This window comes from Siniperca chuatsi, linkage group LG9, assembly GCF_020085105.1.
Source record: "Siniperca chuatsi isolate FFG_IHB_CAS linkage group LG9, ASM2008510v1, whole genome shotgun sequence".
Taxonomy (NCBI): Eukaryota; Metazoa; Chordata; class Actinopteri; order Centrarchiformes; family Sinipercidae; genus Siniperca; species Siniperca chuatsi.
In genome coordinates, this window is record NC_058050.1 from 18287475 (window position 1) to 18307822 (window position 20348).

General features: G+C 39.1%; 2 protein-coding genes across 9 annotated transcripts in view; both read left to right on the forward strand.

Moving 5' to 3' along the window:
* The first annotated feature begins 552 nt into the window (after positions 1-552).
* mal2 (mal, T cell differentiation protein 2) lies at positions 553-8463 on the forward strand. The gene is made up of 4 exons (XM_044208580.1): positions 553-834; positions 1928-2098; positions 5735-5935; positions 7027-8463. The coding sequence occupies exons 1-4, from the start codon at positions 718-720 to the stop codon at positions 7096-7098; spliced, it is 561 nt and encodes a 186-aa protein (XP_044064515.1). The 5' UTR covers positions 553-717; the 3' UTR covers positions 7099-8463.
* Positions 8464-10882: 2419 nt separating this feature from the next.
* LOC122881864 (protein MTSS 1-like) overlaps positions 10883-20348 on the forward strand; it is a 57722-nt gene continuing 48256 nt past the window's right edge. For 6 of the 8 annotated variants that reach the window (XM_044208547.1, XM_044208550.1, XM_044208553.1 and 3 more), the window contains exons 1-3: positions 10884-11421; positions 13433-13494; positions 19559-19632. In XM_044208547.1, the coding sequence (XP_044064482.1) occupies positions 11350-11421; positions 13433-13494; positions 19559-19632 (208 nt within the window). In that variant the 5' untranslated portion in view covers positions 10884-11349. Of the gene's footprint in view, positions 11422-13432; positions 13495-19558; positions 19633-20348 lie in introns of all 8 variants that reach the window. The other 2 variants (XM_044208555.1, XM_044208551.1) reach the window with 1 other exon arrangement.

Genomic DNA, 20348 nt, shown 5'->3' on the forward strand with positions numbered 1-20348 from the left:
GCCATGTAAAAAATCGGAGGAGAAAAGGATTGATCTGTGTATGGTGTTTCATCATTGTAAACATACCCTGAAGCCTTTTATGACACACTTGATATTCTACCTTACCAATGCCTGATGCAGACAGCAGATTTATTCTGCCAAAACCAAATTTGGTCTGGACTGACATGAAGAAAATGCATGTAGTTGCCATTCATTATGGGTAATTTGTATAGCCTATTCTATTTTCTAGCCTCCATCTCCATTGCACTAAGCAGCTTCTACCTAATAAATCAATGAAAAGCTTCTAAACTTGATCTCTACAATTCAAGTCTAAACAATATGTTGTTTGCCCATGGATTATGACCCTGAGAAAATCTGTGTTTTGAATGTGTGGGTTCAATTCAATCTACTGCATCTATAGTCATCATCTTACTTTCAGAATATAACAACAACCCTCCGTGTTGAAGTCCAACTTGTCATTATTTCTCACGCTGACATATGAGGTTTACAAAATGGATCTCTGGACTCGGGAGCTTCCCTGAGGTCCTTGAATGCAGCATAGGTTTCCAGGGAGTGGCCCCTGCACCTGTCCGACCTGTTTGTGGGGGACACATGACTCCGGAGGAATTTCCCCCGCTGCTCCCGTCCTTTGTTTAACCGAGTTTCTCTTAGTGGGAGACAGAGGGTGCGAGCCAGAGGACAGGGGGAGATAGAGAGAAGAGAGAGGGAGATTTAGAGATGTCCGAACCAGCCTCTATCCCCGCTGCCACCTCGTTTCCAGCGCCAACTATTTCTCTACCTTTGGGACTGGAAGTATTGAGAACTTACACTGGAGCCCTTGTCTGTTTAGAAATAGTAAGTGCTGTATTTTTTTTAGAAGGTTATACATGATGTTGAACTGTGTGTTATATTCTTAAATGTATCAGTGACCTCTGTGGTGTTGTAGAATCTGCAGTTGTTCTTTCTTTATTAATAATTGATGTCCTGTTAGTCCAGTTAGACTTTAAGCTGTAGGCCAGTAACACGGACGTTCCTCGTTGATGTGCGGACTGCTGAGTGTTTAAACGTTTCCAATACACTTATCGTCGCTTTGATTGCCTGGGGCTGGGTTTATTGCATATGTTTGACAGCCAAAGCGAAGACAAATGTCGCCGAAAGCGATGCCTCCAGGACTGGCCGCGAGGATCAAAACACCTCCAGGCCTGTAAAATACCAAATGTGCTATCAGCATCATCTCCTTCTATAATATTAATGATGCCTTTAATAACAGTCCGTTGATATCTGCAGAGTGTGAGCTTTACTGTCTCCCAGTGCCTTTATTTGACTGTTTATCTATGGGCCTTTTTGCCGTTGACGGACTGTATAGATAAGAATACAGATGGAAACAGTCATTTAAATGCTGTAGTAGTGGCTGTTGTCAGTATGTACCCAATGTTAAAGCCTTTCCCAACATGTTGTACCTGTCCTTAAGTACAGAATAGCTTATAAATAGCGGGAGACAAAATTGGTGTGGAAAGCAGAGTGTATTATAAACAACATTTTAAGATCATGCAAATATACCTCACAACTAAGGATGCACCAATCAGATGTGACTGATCCACATTTAATATTTTCTATGTCATTATAAAATTCAGTCTTTTTTTATACAGTTTATGGTGTTAATGCTGTCAGTTGTACTTATTCAGTCACAGCGTAGGAATACAGATTATAGTAGTAGCTATAAAGAAATACAATATACCATACCAGTATACATATGTAGAATTGTTATACCTGATGTCTTCCTGGTGTCATAAACTGGTGACAAGCCTATAACTGTAAGTGTCCACTGATAGATGATGAATGATCAAATGGACCCAAGCCGTCTTGAGGATTAAGGAGCTGAATATCATCATATAGAATGAAATTAACTGTATCTGTCACCAACATGAGTGTTTGTTCATATCCCCAGTTATTTGGTGGTCTAGTATGGATCCTGGTGGCTTCCTCCAATGTGCCCGTGCCTCTGCTGCAGGGCTGGGTGATGTTTGTCTCTGTCACCTCCTTCTTCCTCTCCTCCACCTACCTCACACTCCTCATCACTGGCCTGGCTGACCGCATCAACACTGACTGGAATTTCTTGGTAAGCTGTAGATAAATGAGCTGGTCAGTCAGTCAGTTAGTCAGCCTACATATCTGTCCATCTGTCTTTCCATCCATCTAGCTATCTATCTATCTATCGATCTATACACAGTCTATTTAGCATGCTAACTGTCTGTCTAGGGTGGACATGGTATGTATCATAACCAGTATAGGAAGAGATTTCTATTAAAGGTATTAATATTTTTTGTGTTTGACAGATTGACTGGTTTATTCATATTTGGCATTAATAAGCTTTGAATTAAATACATTTCAAATATACCATATTACTTGTTTATAATCCATTTTGAGCAGACTGCATTCTAAACAATGTAAGACATATGAAAAGCAGCAATCTCACATGTCATAAAGCACTGTGATTGAAAACAGCAAGTAAAAAAATATCTAATTTAAAGGGGCCCAGTGGAGTTTTCTTGTAAAGAAAAGTTATATTCACATTCAGTGTTACTCACCAAAACACATTGTGTGCATCCTTGAGGTCTAACAAACCTGTCGAGTGCGTTTCCTTCCTCATAAAAGATTTGCAAAGCTGATTTTGAAGTATTTTAAATCCAGTGTTGTTTACATTCATGTTTACTAGCTTATAGTCTTCTTCCCTGCCTCTGCTGGCACATTGCAGCATATCTAGGTGTGTGACTGCCACTTGTAGATCAGTGAAATAGTGTGACAAAGGGGAAAGGGGAGTACGGTGGAAGGCAAAGATTGATAAAACCTTGGTTCAGGTTTTATCAATTTTATTGTACCACTCTCTAACCTGGAGGGCTCTGTGAAAACTCACATTGTCCCAAACAACAACATAGATGGGAAGCTCATCCTGCTGCCTTGGTTGTACCCTTTGTCCAGCCTCCCTCATGCTCATACCATGGACAAGAACATGGTCAATCACAGTAGCTCTGATTTCATCAGATATTACTGTTCTTGGTCTTCGCTGACCACCTCGACCTCCTCTCACACAAACTCTTCCTCTCAGATTTCTATCCATTGTAGGGCCTCACAAACCAGTGCTCTCTGAACTGGCTTACTTTATATGTTTCCTCACATCATTAGCCACAAGTGTGATCAATTTTGAGTTGTTGTGTTCAAGTGGTGACATCTGTGCTTTAATTGTGTTTGACTTTTGTCACCTGTGCTCACCATTATGCAGCACGGGTGCATCACAATGAAAATGTGTTGGCAAGTTGGGTCTAAACAGGTGAAAAATGCTTATGGTTTTGCCAAAAGAGTGATTGATTCAATCAGTGGGTTCAGGCAACTGAGCATTTGGTTCAGACAATAGGGTTTAGTGTTTTAACAATTGAGAAAAACTGTAAGGGGCTCCAAAGCTACTAGAGGTCTAGAACTCCACAAGGAACCTTTAAGATGGCTGTCAGTGTTTGATGACGTTGTCATGGCAGCAACTGTTGTTTGGTGCATGAAAGTCAGAGATCTGGTTCAGTGGCAAAACTGCAGGCCAGTCTTATGGCAGCGGCAGTATTTCAGTTCAACTTGTTATATGAACATATCAAACACTGACTGCTCTACAAAGGTTGGAAGTCAGCAAGCTTATTTGTACCAAAAGCACATTACTGTAATACAGTAGTCTAATATACAGTATGATGGCTGGTTTGGGCTTTTTCTTTAGATGTCAGACTGTACATTGTTCCTTTTAATGTATCAAAACTAGATGATTTTTTTGTCAATGTGATTGCTGTTGGCATAGTATTTTAAAGTCAAATTTTCATTGTAGTAAGTTACACTATGAGGAACAAAAAGAAACTCACTCGTGATATCACCTGCCACTACAAGGCACTTAGTCAAGTGTAGACACAAGGGCTGAGGGAAAAAAAAAAGACAAGATGCAGGTTTGGGGTATTGTGTCATTATATTACTCACAATATCAAGTGTAAAATCTTAGAGGAAATAGTGCTTTCACATCACGCATCAGTACAATGTGTGTCTGTGCATTGTTGTAAAAACTAAATCCTTTTTAACCCAACATAAAAAAAAATCCATAAAAAGAGCATGTTATGCCACTGAAAAAGACTCTGAATCTTATAGACAGGCCCATAGTCTTTGCATTTTTACCATCTAAGACAACCTTTATAACTGTAACTGGAGGGATAATTTAAAACAGGTGTTCACTAATACACTAAAAACAACATAAAATGTTTCTTCACTATAATAATCTAACTACACAGTGAGGCAGATCATGTATTTATTAGCTCTCTTGTAGGGTCACACAAAGATTTATGCTATTTATTCAAAGATAAGCAGTTATACTTCCTCATCTTAAAATAACTCAACATGTACTGACTGATTAAGTGCCAGTGTAGACCACAGCAAATTGTGACTATAAAAGAATATGACTGTTGTTTTAAAGGAGGCTTGAAAGACTTTCTAGCAGCACTAAAGGCCCTGGAGTTTTGTAATTTAGAGAGGAATGGTAACTTGAATTGTTAAAAGCACCAAAATGCTAATATTAGGATATAAACGTGTTACTTTTGAGCGATTCAGAACTGAAGATAAGATCCATCAGAATAGCTGTCCAAGTAGTCCACAAAATCACAAACAACTATGGCACGTTTCTTTTTAGTTAATTCAGTAGAGCTAGTAGCTAGTAGCTACAAGCAAGTAGCCTAGGTATGGCTAAAGATGCTACAAATTAGTGCAGCACATTAGGCAGTCAACAAATGCAGGCTGGTTTCCTTGTCTAAAGATCTGCTATAATACTAAGTCTGGGCTATAGGCAGTCCAATTGTCCTGCTTAAGACATTTTCAATAATGTACCTTAGCACCTACATGTTGTTGTGGAGTATAACATATAAAATGTAAATAAATAACATGAAATCACTTTTACAAGACAGTCTCTTAGCATTGGAGAGGATGTTCAATTATTACAACAACTATGACAAATATATTTATAATATGAGGGGGAAAAGGTGAGAACCTGTGCCATGTTCTTGTGCTATGTTATTGTAGTGGACTCTGTGTTAAGTCTGGGCTCTCAGACAGATTCAGCCTGGCCTCAGGCTCCAGGGCCTGCTCCCAGGAGTAGCCAGGCGTGTGGGGTTGTTTGTTTTCGGCCGAACAATGAGTGACATGGATGATGAGCTCACACCAAAACGCAACAAAGGCCTGTCTGTAGTACCGCCAGGCTCACAGAGTCGACAACACAAACTCTCATTAACCTTCTTTACTCTCTGGCAAGCCCTCTGTCTTTTCTCTGTCTCGCTCCCTCTGTATCTTTCTGTGTGTCTTCCATTTTCTTTCTTAATATGATGGTTTCCAAATCAAATATTCTTTTCACTCGCTAGTATTTTTTATTCTCTCTTGTTCTTTTATTTGCCATGTTTCTTTATAAGTCATGTAAAAAGTTGATTCTTTGACAGCCTAGTTTGTTGTGTGAATGCCTAAGTACGGGAAGCTGCAGTGACCAGTGCATTGATCCTTCTTTGTTCCCTGCTGCAGTGCACAAAATCTTCCACACTTTGTCTTGTGTTGTGGAATCTTACAGTTGTTCGGAAAGTTTGCAAAAAAAAACCTAATTTTCACATTGCTTATGTTTTTTAGTTGTTTACACTTGAAACCTGAAACTCTTGAACTTTTCCATATTTATTTCTAATGCATTCTCTCTTCTCAGGATGTGTTTTACCATTTCCTGGCTTTGCTTTTCTACTTTGCTGCCTTCGTGTTGGAGGCAGCAACTACAGCAGCTAATGGAGGAGCCTACATCAAGCCACTGCCTAACAGCACTGAAACTGTCATGTGTATAACCTACCCTCGGGGCAATATATTCACAGTCCTGGATGGCACGCAATACAGTATTAATGTGGCAGCCACGGTGAGTGCTATAGATGCTTTCAGATGAAAAATGTGTACAATGCATGCATAATCTGTGCATTTGAATTAATATTATTATAATGCACTCACAGTACTATGTAAATGAATCTAGCTCAATGTCAAACTCCTTTGTTGACTTCTACTGAGTTGGGGGAGTTGCTGAAGGTGCCTTAGAAAGATTGTTGCAATAGAATTCACTCTATTCAAAGTAATAGGTATTATGAAAGGTTCAGTCATTATAATCAGTAAGTGAAACTAAATTTGGCATCAGCCCTGTTACTCTTTCAGGCTCTCAATAAGTCCTGTCAGAGAAACACCTCAGTTGACATATTTGCATGTACAAAGTAACCTCCCTGCTCACTGAACTTCGGTTTTGGTCTTGTTTGGGTTTAAATTTCTGCATGCACCTTTTGATAACGTGAAGGAGTGTCCATGTTGCCATAAATAAACAGAATATTGTGTATGCCTGTGGTGTCCTGCTATCAGCTAGAACTGTCAGGCCACAAAACAGTAATATAAAAAAGCAACTGCCAGCTATCCTCTTTGACAGAAAGATAGCAGCATAACATAACATATATTATGTCAAGTTACGTGAGGTACAGAATGTACCCAAACTCCTGTACTGATCCAAAATGTGTAACTTGAGAAACTCATGTAGAAGGCAAATTTTGAAATTTTCATGTCAAAGAATAGGTCATTTTGAAACACTTTTACAGACAATTTGAGTTTATACTTTTGATGAATAATTATTTTAGCCAATTATCATGTGAAAAAAACAACCATTTGCTAGTCAGAGTTTGTCAGCTTGCTTTTCTTTGTTTCATCTGTGGGGTTTTTTAGCTGATAGAACAAGAAAGACGTCTTGAGATAAGCCCGTTGTAACTTGAAATGGACATTTATGTCAATAGTTTAGACGTTTTTTAGACTCAATGAGTAATTGATTTGAAAAAAAATATTGATAGATTAATAATTACAATTAAAATAGGTAATGAATGAATTAGTTGCAGTTAGCACATGTGAGTAAATCTGGCTGTAAAAGTTTTTCTGACAAACTGGTTTTTTGCTTTCTCTCCTTTTGTCTTTTTGTCCCAGGTATTTGCATTTGTGGTGACACTCTGCTACGGCTGCAGTATGGCGATGGGATTCAAGAGGTGGAGGATGTAACCAGGAAAACCAGCACAAACTAGTATTATAACTGCTTCATAACTTCAGCATGTGTTAAAACATCAGCCCCACCATCCAGCGCTCCATAGAGAGCACTGCTATTCAGTTTATTTGTTATTATCTAGGGAAAAATATAGAAGACTTCATTTCTGCTTCATTTAAAACATCTGTCAAGATTTCTGGACAATAATATTCCTACGGGAATCCTTCCTCTGAGATATAGAAAGGATCGGTTTCAGGTAGTTTCAGTCTGGGCTGTTAAATCTAATTTGAGAACAGGGATAAAGTTAGCACCATATGAATCTGATTCCTTTGGTGCTTACAAATTATTTCACTGTCTTGCAGCTTTCCTTAACCTCTCCAGCAAAAATCTACTTGGGAAGTTAGGGAAAGTTGTGAGGGGACCTTGCATATGATACATATGATCGAAGGCTATACAGGGTAATTTTGCAAGCTGTAAGTGGTGCTTGTTACAGTTCTGGTTTTCTTTCTTTACCCACTTTGTTAATCATAAAAATATCACCCTATTTCCCGAGTCACATCCTCATTGGAGGGAATATTTTCCAATTTTAATACCACAGAAATGTGCCTATGTATGCTACTAATAGGTTATGCACAACAGAATATGAATGTGATGGGGCAACTTTTTTGAAAGACCCTAAAAGGCAATGTGGTTGTTTTCACTGTCCTCCAGTTACCTTGGTGCTAAGGAGCTGTAAAGTCACTCTAGATTGAACACGACTGTTATTACATTTCTGTGTGACCACTTTTTGAAATGTGAGTTGATCTGATAATTAAATTTCAAAGTTTTAATTTCTTTGTCAAAAAAAATTTTTTTTTGTCAAATTTTCTCAGTATATCCAACATATGTTTTTCACAATATTGTAGCTACTGTACATTCTCTGTCAACATTTGTCACGTAATATCTGTTACTGTTTAAACCTTCTGAGTGATGTCCTATGTGGCTAACTCCAGTGACTTACTGACAACATTTGACCAAGGTCTGGGTTGAATAAATCATTCTGGCGAGTTCTATTACAAACTAATCATTTAATCAACCATCAATAAAATTAGTCAGCTACTATATTTCAATCTGTGATTTCTAACTACTAATAGATCATTAAAGTGTGTAAAGTAGTATGCTTTTTGTGTTTGACTATTGTAACTGTGTTGATGCAACACAAAATTGCCCAAATCAATAACTATCTTGCTTACTACATGATTAATTAGTTGTATTTACTGTATACTTTTGTTTGCATTAGGCTATTAAAATGTTGTTAATTTAAAATCGTTTTAAATGAAGAATCTTTGTTTTTGACATTTTAAATGCATTTTAGAACGACATAAATAAAGATTTTGAAGAAGCTCCTGTCTTTGCATCATTACAGGGTGCGTTGTTGCCTGCCTCTGTGTCTTTTTTGATGCTACCACTAAGAGTCGCCAAAGTCATAGATGTCAAGTCCTACACACAGGGGCTTTGTGCACAGGGATATACTGGCTCACACCAGTGTCCCAGGCAGTATCACTTTCCACAAAATTCCTCAGGTTGCACAATTCAAAGACTTGACCAAGTGGACAACTGGGCATGCGCATTCTTAACACAACTTCTTGCAAGTGCTTCCACAGCAGGTCTATTTCAGCTGTTTCCAACCTCCACTTTGATGCAGGAAATGTTCATTGCTTGTGTATCAAATCAATTCAGTTTCACAAATGGAGTTAATCATCATATCCTTATCCATATTGGCATATTAACTGAGATACTTGGCATAGACATCAATGTACGGCTGTAGCAGGGAATGTCATTCAACTTACCACCCAACCAGTAATATAAAAGTGCAAAAATGGAGCTGGCAGTATGCTGCAATGCTCCACTTCATATTATAAGTTTTCATTTTCAATGTAAAGTAAATATACTAATATGTATTTGTGCAGCATGACACGTTCTGTTTGTGTTGCATAAAATGTATACAGTATGTATGCACATATTTAATTGAATCAATGCAGCTTAATGTTTTTATATTGTTTTGACAACGCTGTGGAGTATTCCATTGGATATTGATAACAGCACAAAATGAACTTTTGACAGACCTGACTATAAACGTGTCTGTTGCTCATAACCTCTATGCAGCCATTTACATGTAGCAACACGTACAAATGGAAAAGAGGTGGCTAGGTTAGATTTTTTTATGGTCATTCTGTTAGTATATTTAATTTAACACAAACTATCACAACTGAATATTTCATGGAGTATTGTAATATCGCTAATATAATAATAAATATTTACTGTTAGTGGCGCTTTATAATATTGTGCACGTATCATGCACCCTCAACACTTTCGAAGTCAGACAAAAAAAAAACAATACGGAAGAAAATACTTTGCTCTTTACTTGCAAAACTCATGTCTGCTAATTTAGACTAGTCCATATTATTAGCCGTTGTTTTTGCGCAAGCAACTCATGAACGCGCTTTTTACTTCCCTTGCGCTCGTCCAATCACTGCTCACCTCTGCATCCGCCATCATCATGGAGTCAATTATAACAGAATAACACCGGAAGTTTTGCGGGTCTTCCTTCACAATAAAAATAATACGTTCTATGCCAAAAATGAAATTTTAAGTTTTATGTTTTATTTATGTGGCGCTTAACTGATGTACACACTGTTATTTATGTATTGTGTTATCATTGTAATGTTTTGTTTGAATATAGGAATACCCCCTTCAAAGTATCTTGCTATGATAACATGTGTTACTAACTTCAGCCAAGTGCAAATTTCCAAGCACAAAAGTGCAATTACTATGGTAGTGGAAGAAGTACTCAGATCTTTTACTTAAGTAAAAGTACCAATAACTGTAGAAATACTCTTTTACAAGTAAAAGTCCTGCATTCAAAATATTATTTGAGTAGAAATACAAAAGTATTAGCAGCAAGTAAAAGCACTCATTACGCAGAGATTTCAGAATAATATATATTATATTATTAGATTATAATTATTGATGTATTAATGTGTTCATCACTTTAGGGTTGCAGCTGTGAAAGATGAGCTACTGTGAGGTTTAACTACTGTAGGCCTATATACTGTTAGGTAACTTTAAGGGACAGTTCACCCAAAATCAGAAAATGCATATTTTTCCTCTTACCTGTAGTGCTATTTATCCATCTAGATTGTTTTGGTGTGAGTTGCTGAGTTTAGGAGATATCAGCCGTAGAGATATCTGCATTTTTAAAATATAATAGAACTATATGGCACTCAGCTTGTGGCACTCAGAGCGCCAAAAAATACATTTGAAAAACTCAACAGCAATGTCTCTTTCCAGAAATCATGACCTTGTTACTCAAGATAATCCACAGACCTTGTTGTGAGCAGAACTATCGGTAGAAAGAAAATGGTTCCTACATGAAACTGATTTTGGGGTGAACTGTCTCTTTAATCTACAATAATATATCATAATTTATTAGTTGATTATATTCTGTATTTATAATGAGAATCTGCAAAGTAACTAGTAACTAATATTATTAAATAAATGTAGTGGAGTAAAAAGTACAATTTCTCCCTCTGAAATGTAGTGGAGTAGAAGTAGAAAGTAGCATAAAATGGAAAAGGTACTTCAAAATGGTAATTAAGTACAGTACTTGAGTAAATGTATTTTGTTATATTGCACCACTGGTTACAAAGACTGATCTCTCCAGAATGACTTTAAAACCTTAATTAATCAGATATTTTATTTTGGTGGAAAATAATAAACCGGAAATGTATTTCTTTCTTATTCAGGCACACCTGACGCGTGTTTCTGTCTCGCCTTTTTTCACCCCTTCAGTCAGTGTTGAGAAGACAGTAAGGACACCCGTCACTGTCGGTATTTACCTGTCAAGATACGGAATAGCGTTACCAGCCGAACATCGTGGATTATTTCTAGTTTCGAGTAGCAAACTGCAAAAGATTATCTTCACGGTCCAGCCATGGGTATGAGCGGGGCGGCGTGGAGGGGAGAGGGGGATTTAAATTTCTCTTTCGTCCCAACTTTTGATTTGAACTAAACGGTGCACCAGAGCAGAACCCAGCTGTGTTTCTTTACATGTTTGACTGAGATAACAGTAGTTGTTCGTCAATTGCACAACTGCAGAAATTATTATATAGGGATTTGCTCGTTTTTGGTCATATTTTTTGGGAGTTTTTGGTTTCCCTGGAGAGCGGCGGTGGCGAACTGAAAGCGGCTCACCGAGTCGGGACTGACCACTGGAGTTGGTCCTGAAAATGGAGGCTGTTATCGAGAAGGAATGCAGCGCACTTGGAGGACTCTTCCAAACTGTTATCGGAGACATGAAAGTAAGCTTAATGAACAACACAAATTATGTTATCCGAGAGCCGTTAAGCGACGTCCAAAAACGAACTATCCCAGCCAGTTAACTTCCCAGTACATCAGTCTACAGTTGTACATTTGGGTTTCCTTCAACAGATGCTAAACAATTTACGTTAGGTTAACCAACGGTAATTTAACGTTAGCCAACTACGTCAGACTGAACGCAACTGAAATCCATACCACCCTTCTTATTGTATATTTAACGTTAACGCGAGAAGTCCATTAACAAAATGGAGTAGAGCTGAATAAATGTGAGATATTATTTCCAACTGATTAGTGTAGTGTTTCTGATCTTGCTATATATTAACCTACGTTAGTTTAGCGATATTATTAGATTTGACTGCACTTTGCCCTATTCTTTTCTATTGGAAAAACAAATAACTCTTCGTTCATTTGTTCAAGCTTGAAGTGGCGCAGCAGCCAACATTGGATGAAGGCTAAATAGGGCGATCTTCAGTCTCAAAACTAAGGCATCTTATGTTGATGTTAGTTTGTTTTTTTTACATCTTGGCCGATGAGACAATTAACAGATTTCACAGCTGTGGTATTTGCCTAAAGGAATGCCGGGAATGTAGCTGTCAGGGTAGAAAAGTACCCGCAGGGTCTGAAGGCTTTGACATAAGGTCAAATGGCCAGCCATCTGGTCTACTGGATTCAGAAATGAATGAAATTTGTTATGAATACTGCGCAGATATTCAGCATTTCTCAGTCCCATGTCCCACTGTAATAGGTAGTGCATGGCTCCCCTGTCCTCTAACTGTCAGGTAACTATGCTTCCAGAGGACACCAGTGAAAGTATGCAAATCCTTAGTGTATTTGTTTTGTCTTTACATAAGACATTCAAATTTCCAGTGATGCCTCTTCATTTATAGCACCGCAGATTGGGTTGTGTACCGAACAAATAAAGCGACAGCTCACTTTGATTTTCTATGTAAGCCTAAGCAGTCAGCAAGAGGAGGTAAGAAATGAGAGGACAAATGCAGAGAAAGCCCATTTGCCATGGTGCTGGAGTGTGTGATGTCTGTGCTGAAGCAGGCAGAGCTGATGGTGATGGCCTCTTCAGAGAGAGAGAGGTTGACTGAGTGAGCAGAGGAGGGCAGAAGGAGGGCAGAGATCGAAAGGAACACAAGTGATGTAAGGGAGATTGACCTACACAAAGAATGGGAGAGGGAAAGAAAGAGGTAACTGGAGGTAGAGAGAATTGAGTTGGTTGTTGGGTGTAATGTTTGACAGCATAACATGACATTCCTCAGGCCCCTGACAGTAGTAGCACATCAGCGACAAACATGTGCTCATACTATATTCATCACTGTGTCTTGTGCTGTCTTACCACTCTGTTAGGCTCCTCTTCTCAATGCATTAGGCCACTTGTTCTCTGTGTTAGTTTCGATAAAAGGCTCTTCCACTATTTTCAGCTCAGGACCTAAATTAGGTAAATTTAGAGTCCCATCGGCAACCAGGCTCATTATACCACAGTATTAGTGCTCTTGTTGTGTGGGGATCTTTCCAAAAGAGGCCTGTGACCCATTTTCCAACCTAACACATGCAGGACATGACAGCATTTCTATTCTACCATTAACAGATAACAAATAAAAAAATGTTAAACCTAAATAGGGGCAAAATGAAAGCCAGCTGTGTGTAAATTTGGAAGTAATAACATATTCTGTGTTCAGACCAAAACTCGTGCTTTTTAGTCGCATACAACCCTGCTAAACAAATGTTCATCCTATAGCTTAAATTCTCCGATTCCCTCAGGTCTACTGGCAACAAGATAGAATAACATACTTTTGGGGGTGACATAACTGGGTTACATGTATGGAAAAGTCTAAACTTTGGTTAGTTTTGTTTAGCCTTGAAGGTGAGGCGAGGCATCAGTGTGGCCTCCTGTTGGTTGAACTGTTATGTAACTGTGGAAATAGTGAAATCTGTTCTGATGATTGTGTCATTCAAATTTGTGTCTCTTTTTTTCCCCCACAGAGCAGCTACCCTATTTGGGAGGACTTTATCACCAAGGCCGGGAAACTGCAGTCACAGCTCAGGTGAGAGCGCCTTTGTGTGTACATACAACATATTTGTATATTTCTGTGTGTTTTGTTGATAAAGGAACAGAAACTATCACAATAGAACAAGAAATCAACATTTTCACTTAGTCAATACAGTTAATTTAAGCTGATGTTGATATTAAGTGTGTTTCCATCCACCTGTTTTTATGTGCATTTTCAATTTGCTCATAAAAAACTTGAGTAGTAATGCCTGACTATCGCAGAAATTTTTTTTTTCGCATGGCTGAGGTGGAAAAGTTAGTGTATCGGTGAAAGCAAGTGCAATGGAAACAGTCTTAGCGAATAAATCATGACGTACACGAAGCATGTGACTTAAATGTCCACTGAAGCTTCCGCTCCACTGAAGAGACAAGAAATTGCAGCAGACGAAAACATCAGATCTGTTGAATACATGAAACAAACATATGCCATATTTCCATCACATTTTTCACATTGTTTTAGTTTGTTTGAGGTTTGACTGACACTCTTTTAAATTTGTCGTTTCATTGCGTCCTCTTCTTCTGCAATGGTTTAATGGCACCCAACTGCAGAATTAGTGGCATCAACTGTTTATCTCAATGTGCCCAACTCCTAATAGTCCCATAACACATTTTATTTTGCAGATTTTATGCAAATTATGTTATAATTTGTGCCAAATTTGGATGGAAACTTGATTATAGATACACACAGAGTGCATTGTTAAAAACATAATAGGTTTTAGAGTACAAACTACAACTTTTCCTGGCCAGGGAAATACCACCATGATTGTTGCGTAACATCTCTGATACCCCATGTTGACCCTTATACACCAAGAAATCTTATTCTATTAACTGATTTCGTACTTTATCTGGGCTTTTACATTACATGTCAGATTGTGTCAATTCCCTTCCAAAGAAGTTTTAAGTGGCCACGTGTGCTTAGACTAACAAGCAATGGCAGTTTACATAAAAGCCTAATCTATCAATACCCTTCAGGGGTCATTATGTGTTCTTCTTCCCCATTTAGTCTTATTTAAGACTAATTTAATTTGGATTTCTTATGATGTAAATTTACACACCTCCTGCCAAAATTATTACAAGTCTTCTGCTAACAATAGATGCCAATCCCAGCCACCTCTCCTAGTTGGTTTTAAGTGGCCACGTGTCAGGAGACAAACAATTTATGACAGCTGAAATAAAAGCTCATTGTCCAGTAAGTACCGTAAATACGGATGTCCTGGGGTCTAAATGATTCTTTGATTAACAATGCATGGCAGTTCTCTAGCCATTTAAGTGTTCATATTTCCTGAGACAGACTAATACTGACAGTTGTATAAAGGCTCACGGATGTCACAATACTTCCCAGGGGCCACTCAGTGTCCCATTCTTCCATTTTCTCAGTATTAAGGCTGATTAATGGTGATATGTTATTCAAGGGTCTTCATCATTCAGGGGTTAAATATGTGACCCTGCCATGCTAAAGCTCAGGGGAGTATTTGTGGCCTTGTTGCTAATGACTGTTTGGCAGTAGGATGTCTGTGTGTCTGGACACTGTGGTAATGATAAAAGAACAAATCTACCAGTCATTGTACTGGTGAAAAGGTGAGTTGAACCTACGGTATGTCACTGAGATCTTTTTATCCATTCATAATAAGTTAGGGGCAGCTTGATGATGGAGATGCTTGTGAAAAGTATTTCATCTGTCAAATATGTTATAAAGTGGGATAATTGTCCCTTACTTTGACCTATTCGTTTAATAGCATTAAACCACTTTCCTGTTCTATCAGTATTATCCAATTGATGCTCCCAGAAAAGATCAATTCCTCCTTGACAAGATGAGTTGAGTGTCATTCATAGAAAGACGACCATGTTTTGGTATTTTAGACTCGCTGTTGCCTGATTAAGCTTGGCCTACGCCCTGCTCCAGGCTGCAGTGGTTGTGGCATATGGCTGGCTGTAACGATGCCCTTGCTGCTGGAGCGCTAATAAGAGTGTGCTATCTGGGTTTGCTCGTGGTGACCTACAAATAAGGCTTTTTCGGTCCGCTTTAAAGCCTGTCTCCAGCAACTACAAATTTGGCCAAACTAACCCCTTCGACTACAGCATAGCCCCTCACCCAAGGACCCCTCTGTAATCTGTTTGGGGACTGGGCTACATAGAAGGATACACACACACACACACACACACACACACACACATACACACTGAGTAAAACACAAACACACCCACCTTCCCTCCTTGGCCTGGATAAGTGACTAGCCAGCAGTGGTAGCGGCATATGTCTGTGTGTAATGACGTCCTAAGGCAGACTACTCTGTAATTTAGACCCTCTGCTCCCCTCTCAACAAAGCAACTAGGAAATCAACCAATTACAGTGTTGGGGCTGTTCTGTCATTTTTTGGTCCAAATATGGTGGGGGTTTTTTCTGCTCATTCTGGTTTTAAGCAGCCATCACACACACACACATACGCACATGCGTATATACACATACATACATGCGCACAGAACAGAGCTTTGAAGAAAGAGGGCAGGGTGGAATATAGGCTAGCTGATTTCTAATCACAGTCCTCTTTTAACTTGTCAGTGTTTGGTCTGTTTGGTGGGTCATGGTTGATGCAGCTGTGTCAGAGCTAGGCTTACACACAGGCCTCCCTCCTTCTGGTCTAAAGTTCATTTTGTGAAGAAACAGACCCCCTCAAGACTTCAAATTGAGCTTATGAACTGTATGGCTATAAAACTTATTTGGGCTCAGTGTTTAGACGGTAGATGGACAAGTAGATGGATGGATGGGTAGATCAACAGACAGATACATACAGTGCACACACATACATACATATATAAGAAATCTCTTAAACCACACTCAAAGTACTATCTCTGTCATGATTCTTGGTATGATGTGTGTCTGAAACATGAGAGTTAAACACAACCTCTTTCTATGATTCAGATTTACTAGTCACATTCCAGTTTCTGTTGAACTAAGAATAGATGGGGACAGCAGTGCTGAATGTATCATTGTCACTCTGCTGTACTACGCCAGGGTCTATTGGGAGTATAGATTGGCTTGGCCAAGGCCTTGCGGAATAGATATGTTAAAGTCGTTTGTCTTGACTCTAGGACAGGGGCGTTTGCAGATTTTAAGGCCAATGGTAGCAGTCAGGTCATTGCTTGTAGGCTTGTAGCAGCAATGTTTTTTTATTCTTATAGCCACAGAAGTCTTGAGGCTTTTTGGCTGACTGTCAGAGCTGAAATTAAAACCTGATTATTCTGCCTTTGTAGTATGTGTTCATTTATTTTTTGAGAAGTTACCTAATTTCACTGTTGATTGAGCCAGAAAATTTCAATGCTGCCTATTTAACGATTCTCTGTGGAATGTAAAACTATGATTTTTCTCTCTAATGTTGACTGTTTAAGATGTTCCTCTCAAGGTTGTACTGATAGGAGTTGAAAGTGTAGCGAATGGGTAAACCAGTTTAATAGTTTGGCATTTCTTTTGTAAAAGCATGGAACAGTTTACAGCAGATGATCATGGCTAGTAACTACTAACTACTGCACATTGTACTTCAGTGGACTGGAGCCTCTGATAGTAAAAGCAGGCTTCAGTTAAAACCACTTCCCACACAAACCTGTTTGGATAATAAGTTAAACTTGACTGCACAAGACTTGACTGCAATTACATGTAAATAATGATCTATAGACCAATGTGTACATGGTATAAATTAGTGGAGGCAGATATCAGTTGGAGGTTGCCCTGGTGCCCGCACTGGGCTTTAAATAGAAAGGAATCTGTGTGGGCCTGCGCATATGTTTCTTTTTCCATTTGCAGGACACACCCTTGGATCTTCTGGTCAGCTCTGCAACAACACAGCACTTATTAGCCAACATTACATTAAGTTTTTGAGTGATAAAGGGAATGTCTGTTCCATCATTGACTGAATGCTAAGACTTGGCTGTCACTTGAATGTAGAAGAATATTTAGGCCTGTAACTAAGTTTTGGATCAGGATTGTTTATCAGTTGATCAGTTGTGTTCTGTTTTCCATTTCTGTCAAGCTTGTAGGAGGCCCCTGTGAGATGTTAACTTGATTACAACTTTAACAGTCTTGAGACAGTTAAGACAAGACTTTTTCAAAATACTGTACAACTCCGCATTAAGAACATACTCTAAGCACAGTACACCTTCAGTCTATTTTTAAATGTTTTACTTGCATAAGTCATTTTCAGAGCACACAACACAGTGGCTCTGTGGTTAGCACTGGTCCTGCGTCAGAACCCCACGGTGCTCCAGTTTCCTTCCACCCAATAAGACATGTATTAAAAGACTACTCCACCAATTTAGCATTGCACACGTATAACATTGTCACACTCACAATGGCTATAAAAAAATGCATTAAATTGATGCAGCAGAAGCAGAGATTACATTACCCACAATGCAACTCAACTGCCGACAGTTCGGTCGGAGATATGGGTGTGTTATGCTAGTTGCGGCTAATGTAGCCTTGAGCCGCTAGCCTCAAGCAGAGATAAGAAACAGGCTACAGAGGTCTGGTAACCTCACGTCTTTCTGACTCCATACCCCCAGATTTTTTTCATTTTCAAACTTGTAGTGTTCATCCCCAACTGACGTTGCCTCAACACCTCACATATGCATTAGTACTCCCCAAGACCTGAAAACAGACTTTGATGTGTAAAATCAACACACTTCCCCTTTAAGAATATCACCCCACATCAAAGGCCATACATCAGGAGCACTCCTGCCATTGCCTTAAAAGTAAAAACATACTCAGTAAACTTTATTTACAGGTTGGAATAAAAGATTAATAACACTTGGTCCATCTGCAAGGCAAACTTGAGTTACCACCAACTTGTATTCAGCTATTGTTTTGCCCAGTTGTGAAAGCTACCTGTCTGGATCTGTTTATGGAAATTCCCAGGTTGTGTTGTGATGGTTTTCTGTTGGCCAGTGAAAGATATCAAGTGTTTACAAATGAAGGTACAAGCTTTTGTGGCTGCCTTGGTGCCTTGGAAAATTTCTGGACAATTATGTTTCTTTTTCTTTTTTTTTAACTGGTATGACTGATAAATAGTCTTGTCTCTGTTGAGGAGATCAGATATCACATGCATACACGTCCACCAAGAGCCACCTTTCATCTCCATACCCGTGATCTTAATCATGAGAAATCTGTTGTTTCTGAAGTAGGTGAGTCAGTATTTGCCAGTTAATCAGTCAGCTGCTCCGCCAATGAGGCAGCCTGTTGCCAGCTAGCAAAGTAACTGGTCAGTCAGGCAGCCAGGCGGGCAATCAGTCGGGATACCAGCAAGATGGTGTCTATAATGAGTAAAACAGAAAGTGATCTTACACCAATCTTCCACTACTTTTTTATGAGAGATTGGATTTTGCCCTTTTTTTTCCTGTTATGTGTAAGCAGTATTTTATACTGCAATTTGTAAATACTTGGCAAACTGTACAAGATGACAGAGAAGCAGGTATAAGTTGTCAACATGCCACATTTCCATTTTCGAGCTGAACAGGGTAGATCCCACATTGACCTGTAAGTGTGGCAAACTCAGCTCAAGAGCTGCTCTGCTGAGCCGGACAGATTCCAGCAGTCTCTAAGTAATCACATAGACATTCCTCACACAGCAGGGCACTTTTATGTTTTAACTTACACACATGCTTAAAGTACATACATACACTATCATACATACTTTAAGTTTCAAATTATCAGGGTTGATGAAAGCTTAATAATCTAAAATGTAGTACACATGCATGCACATACATGTGCAAAGGATTTTTTTTCTCTACCTTTCAGAGCAAAAGAAGAAGATTTGAATTTTTTTTTTCTTCATCTGATCAGTTTATGTTTTTGTCTGCCAACTCTTGTATATAATTGCTGCAGATGATCAGCCACCTGTGTTTATGTAACCTTTGACTCATTTGAAGTGCTGTCTCTGCAATAATTATTGCACCAAGAGTTTGTCTTTTTTGTGTACAGTTTTTATTTTTGTACGTATATTTTTTCATATCAATAAAGTATGAGGTATTTATTTTTTTTACTGAACCTCTGTCTTCCTCTTTTCTCCTAGGGCGACGGTAGTTGCTGTGGCTGCTTTCCTGGATGCCTTTCAGAAAGTGGCCGACCTAGCTACCAACTCACGAGGTAGGAATATCCACACAGATTTAGAGTCTTGACTGTATGAAGAGTGGTCTTATACAGCAAACCTATGCCTCATCTCTTATAGGAATCAGTGTCATTTTCAGTCATGATGGCCCCCTAGTTGTAGCACAGTGCTGACAGGGTTAAATCAGTAAACTCACTGTTAAACAGTATGTGTGTCTGGGCACCTAAGTGTCAGTATGTTTGTCTGTGTAGCCCTACTGTGCAAGTCCAGTCTTTCACCCCACTGTGCTGAGAAGTTCTGTGGGTTGTTTGCTTTATCGCATGGGTTGTAAATCTGTCAGTATGCTGTTTGAAGATCTGCTGCAGGCTTTGTCTTTTACCCCCTTTCCCCTGCTTTCTGCCCCCCCCCCCTACCTATACTCCACCTCTGCTACAGCTGGACTCCGGTACAGTCTGCGAGATCTCATCCCTCCCTTGCTTTGACACCTCCAGCCCTGCTCCATACTATTAATAGGAACTGAGACAGACACACATTCATCACCTCACACTGCAGGGGAGGGGGGCCCAGGGAGTCATCATACTCACTGCGACACGTTGCGTCATCCTTTCTCTACCCACTCTCTTTACATATTGTATCTTAGGTTAGTAGTATCGCATAACACCCTTATCATTTTTTGCTCTGTTGCTCAGGCATTACTGTACACCTGTGCTCTCCAGCATAGAGGCAAGCAAGGATAATTAGTTATAATGCACTG

Coding starts and splice junctions, on each gene's coding strand:
- mal2 (XM_044208580.1), top strand. CDS start 718: ATGTCCGAACCAGCCTCTATCCCCGCTGCCACCTCGTTTCCAGCGCCA. Junction 2,099..5,734: donor ACACTGACTGGAATTTCTTG/GTAAGCTGTAGA, acceptor CTCTCTTCTCAG/GATGTGTTTTACCATTTCCT. Junction 5,936..7,026: donor GTATTAATGTGGCAGCCACG/GTGAGTGCTATA, acceptor TTTTTGTCCCAG/GTATTTGCATTTGTGGTGAC.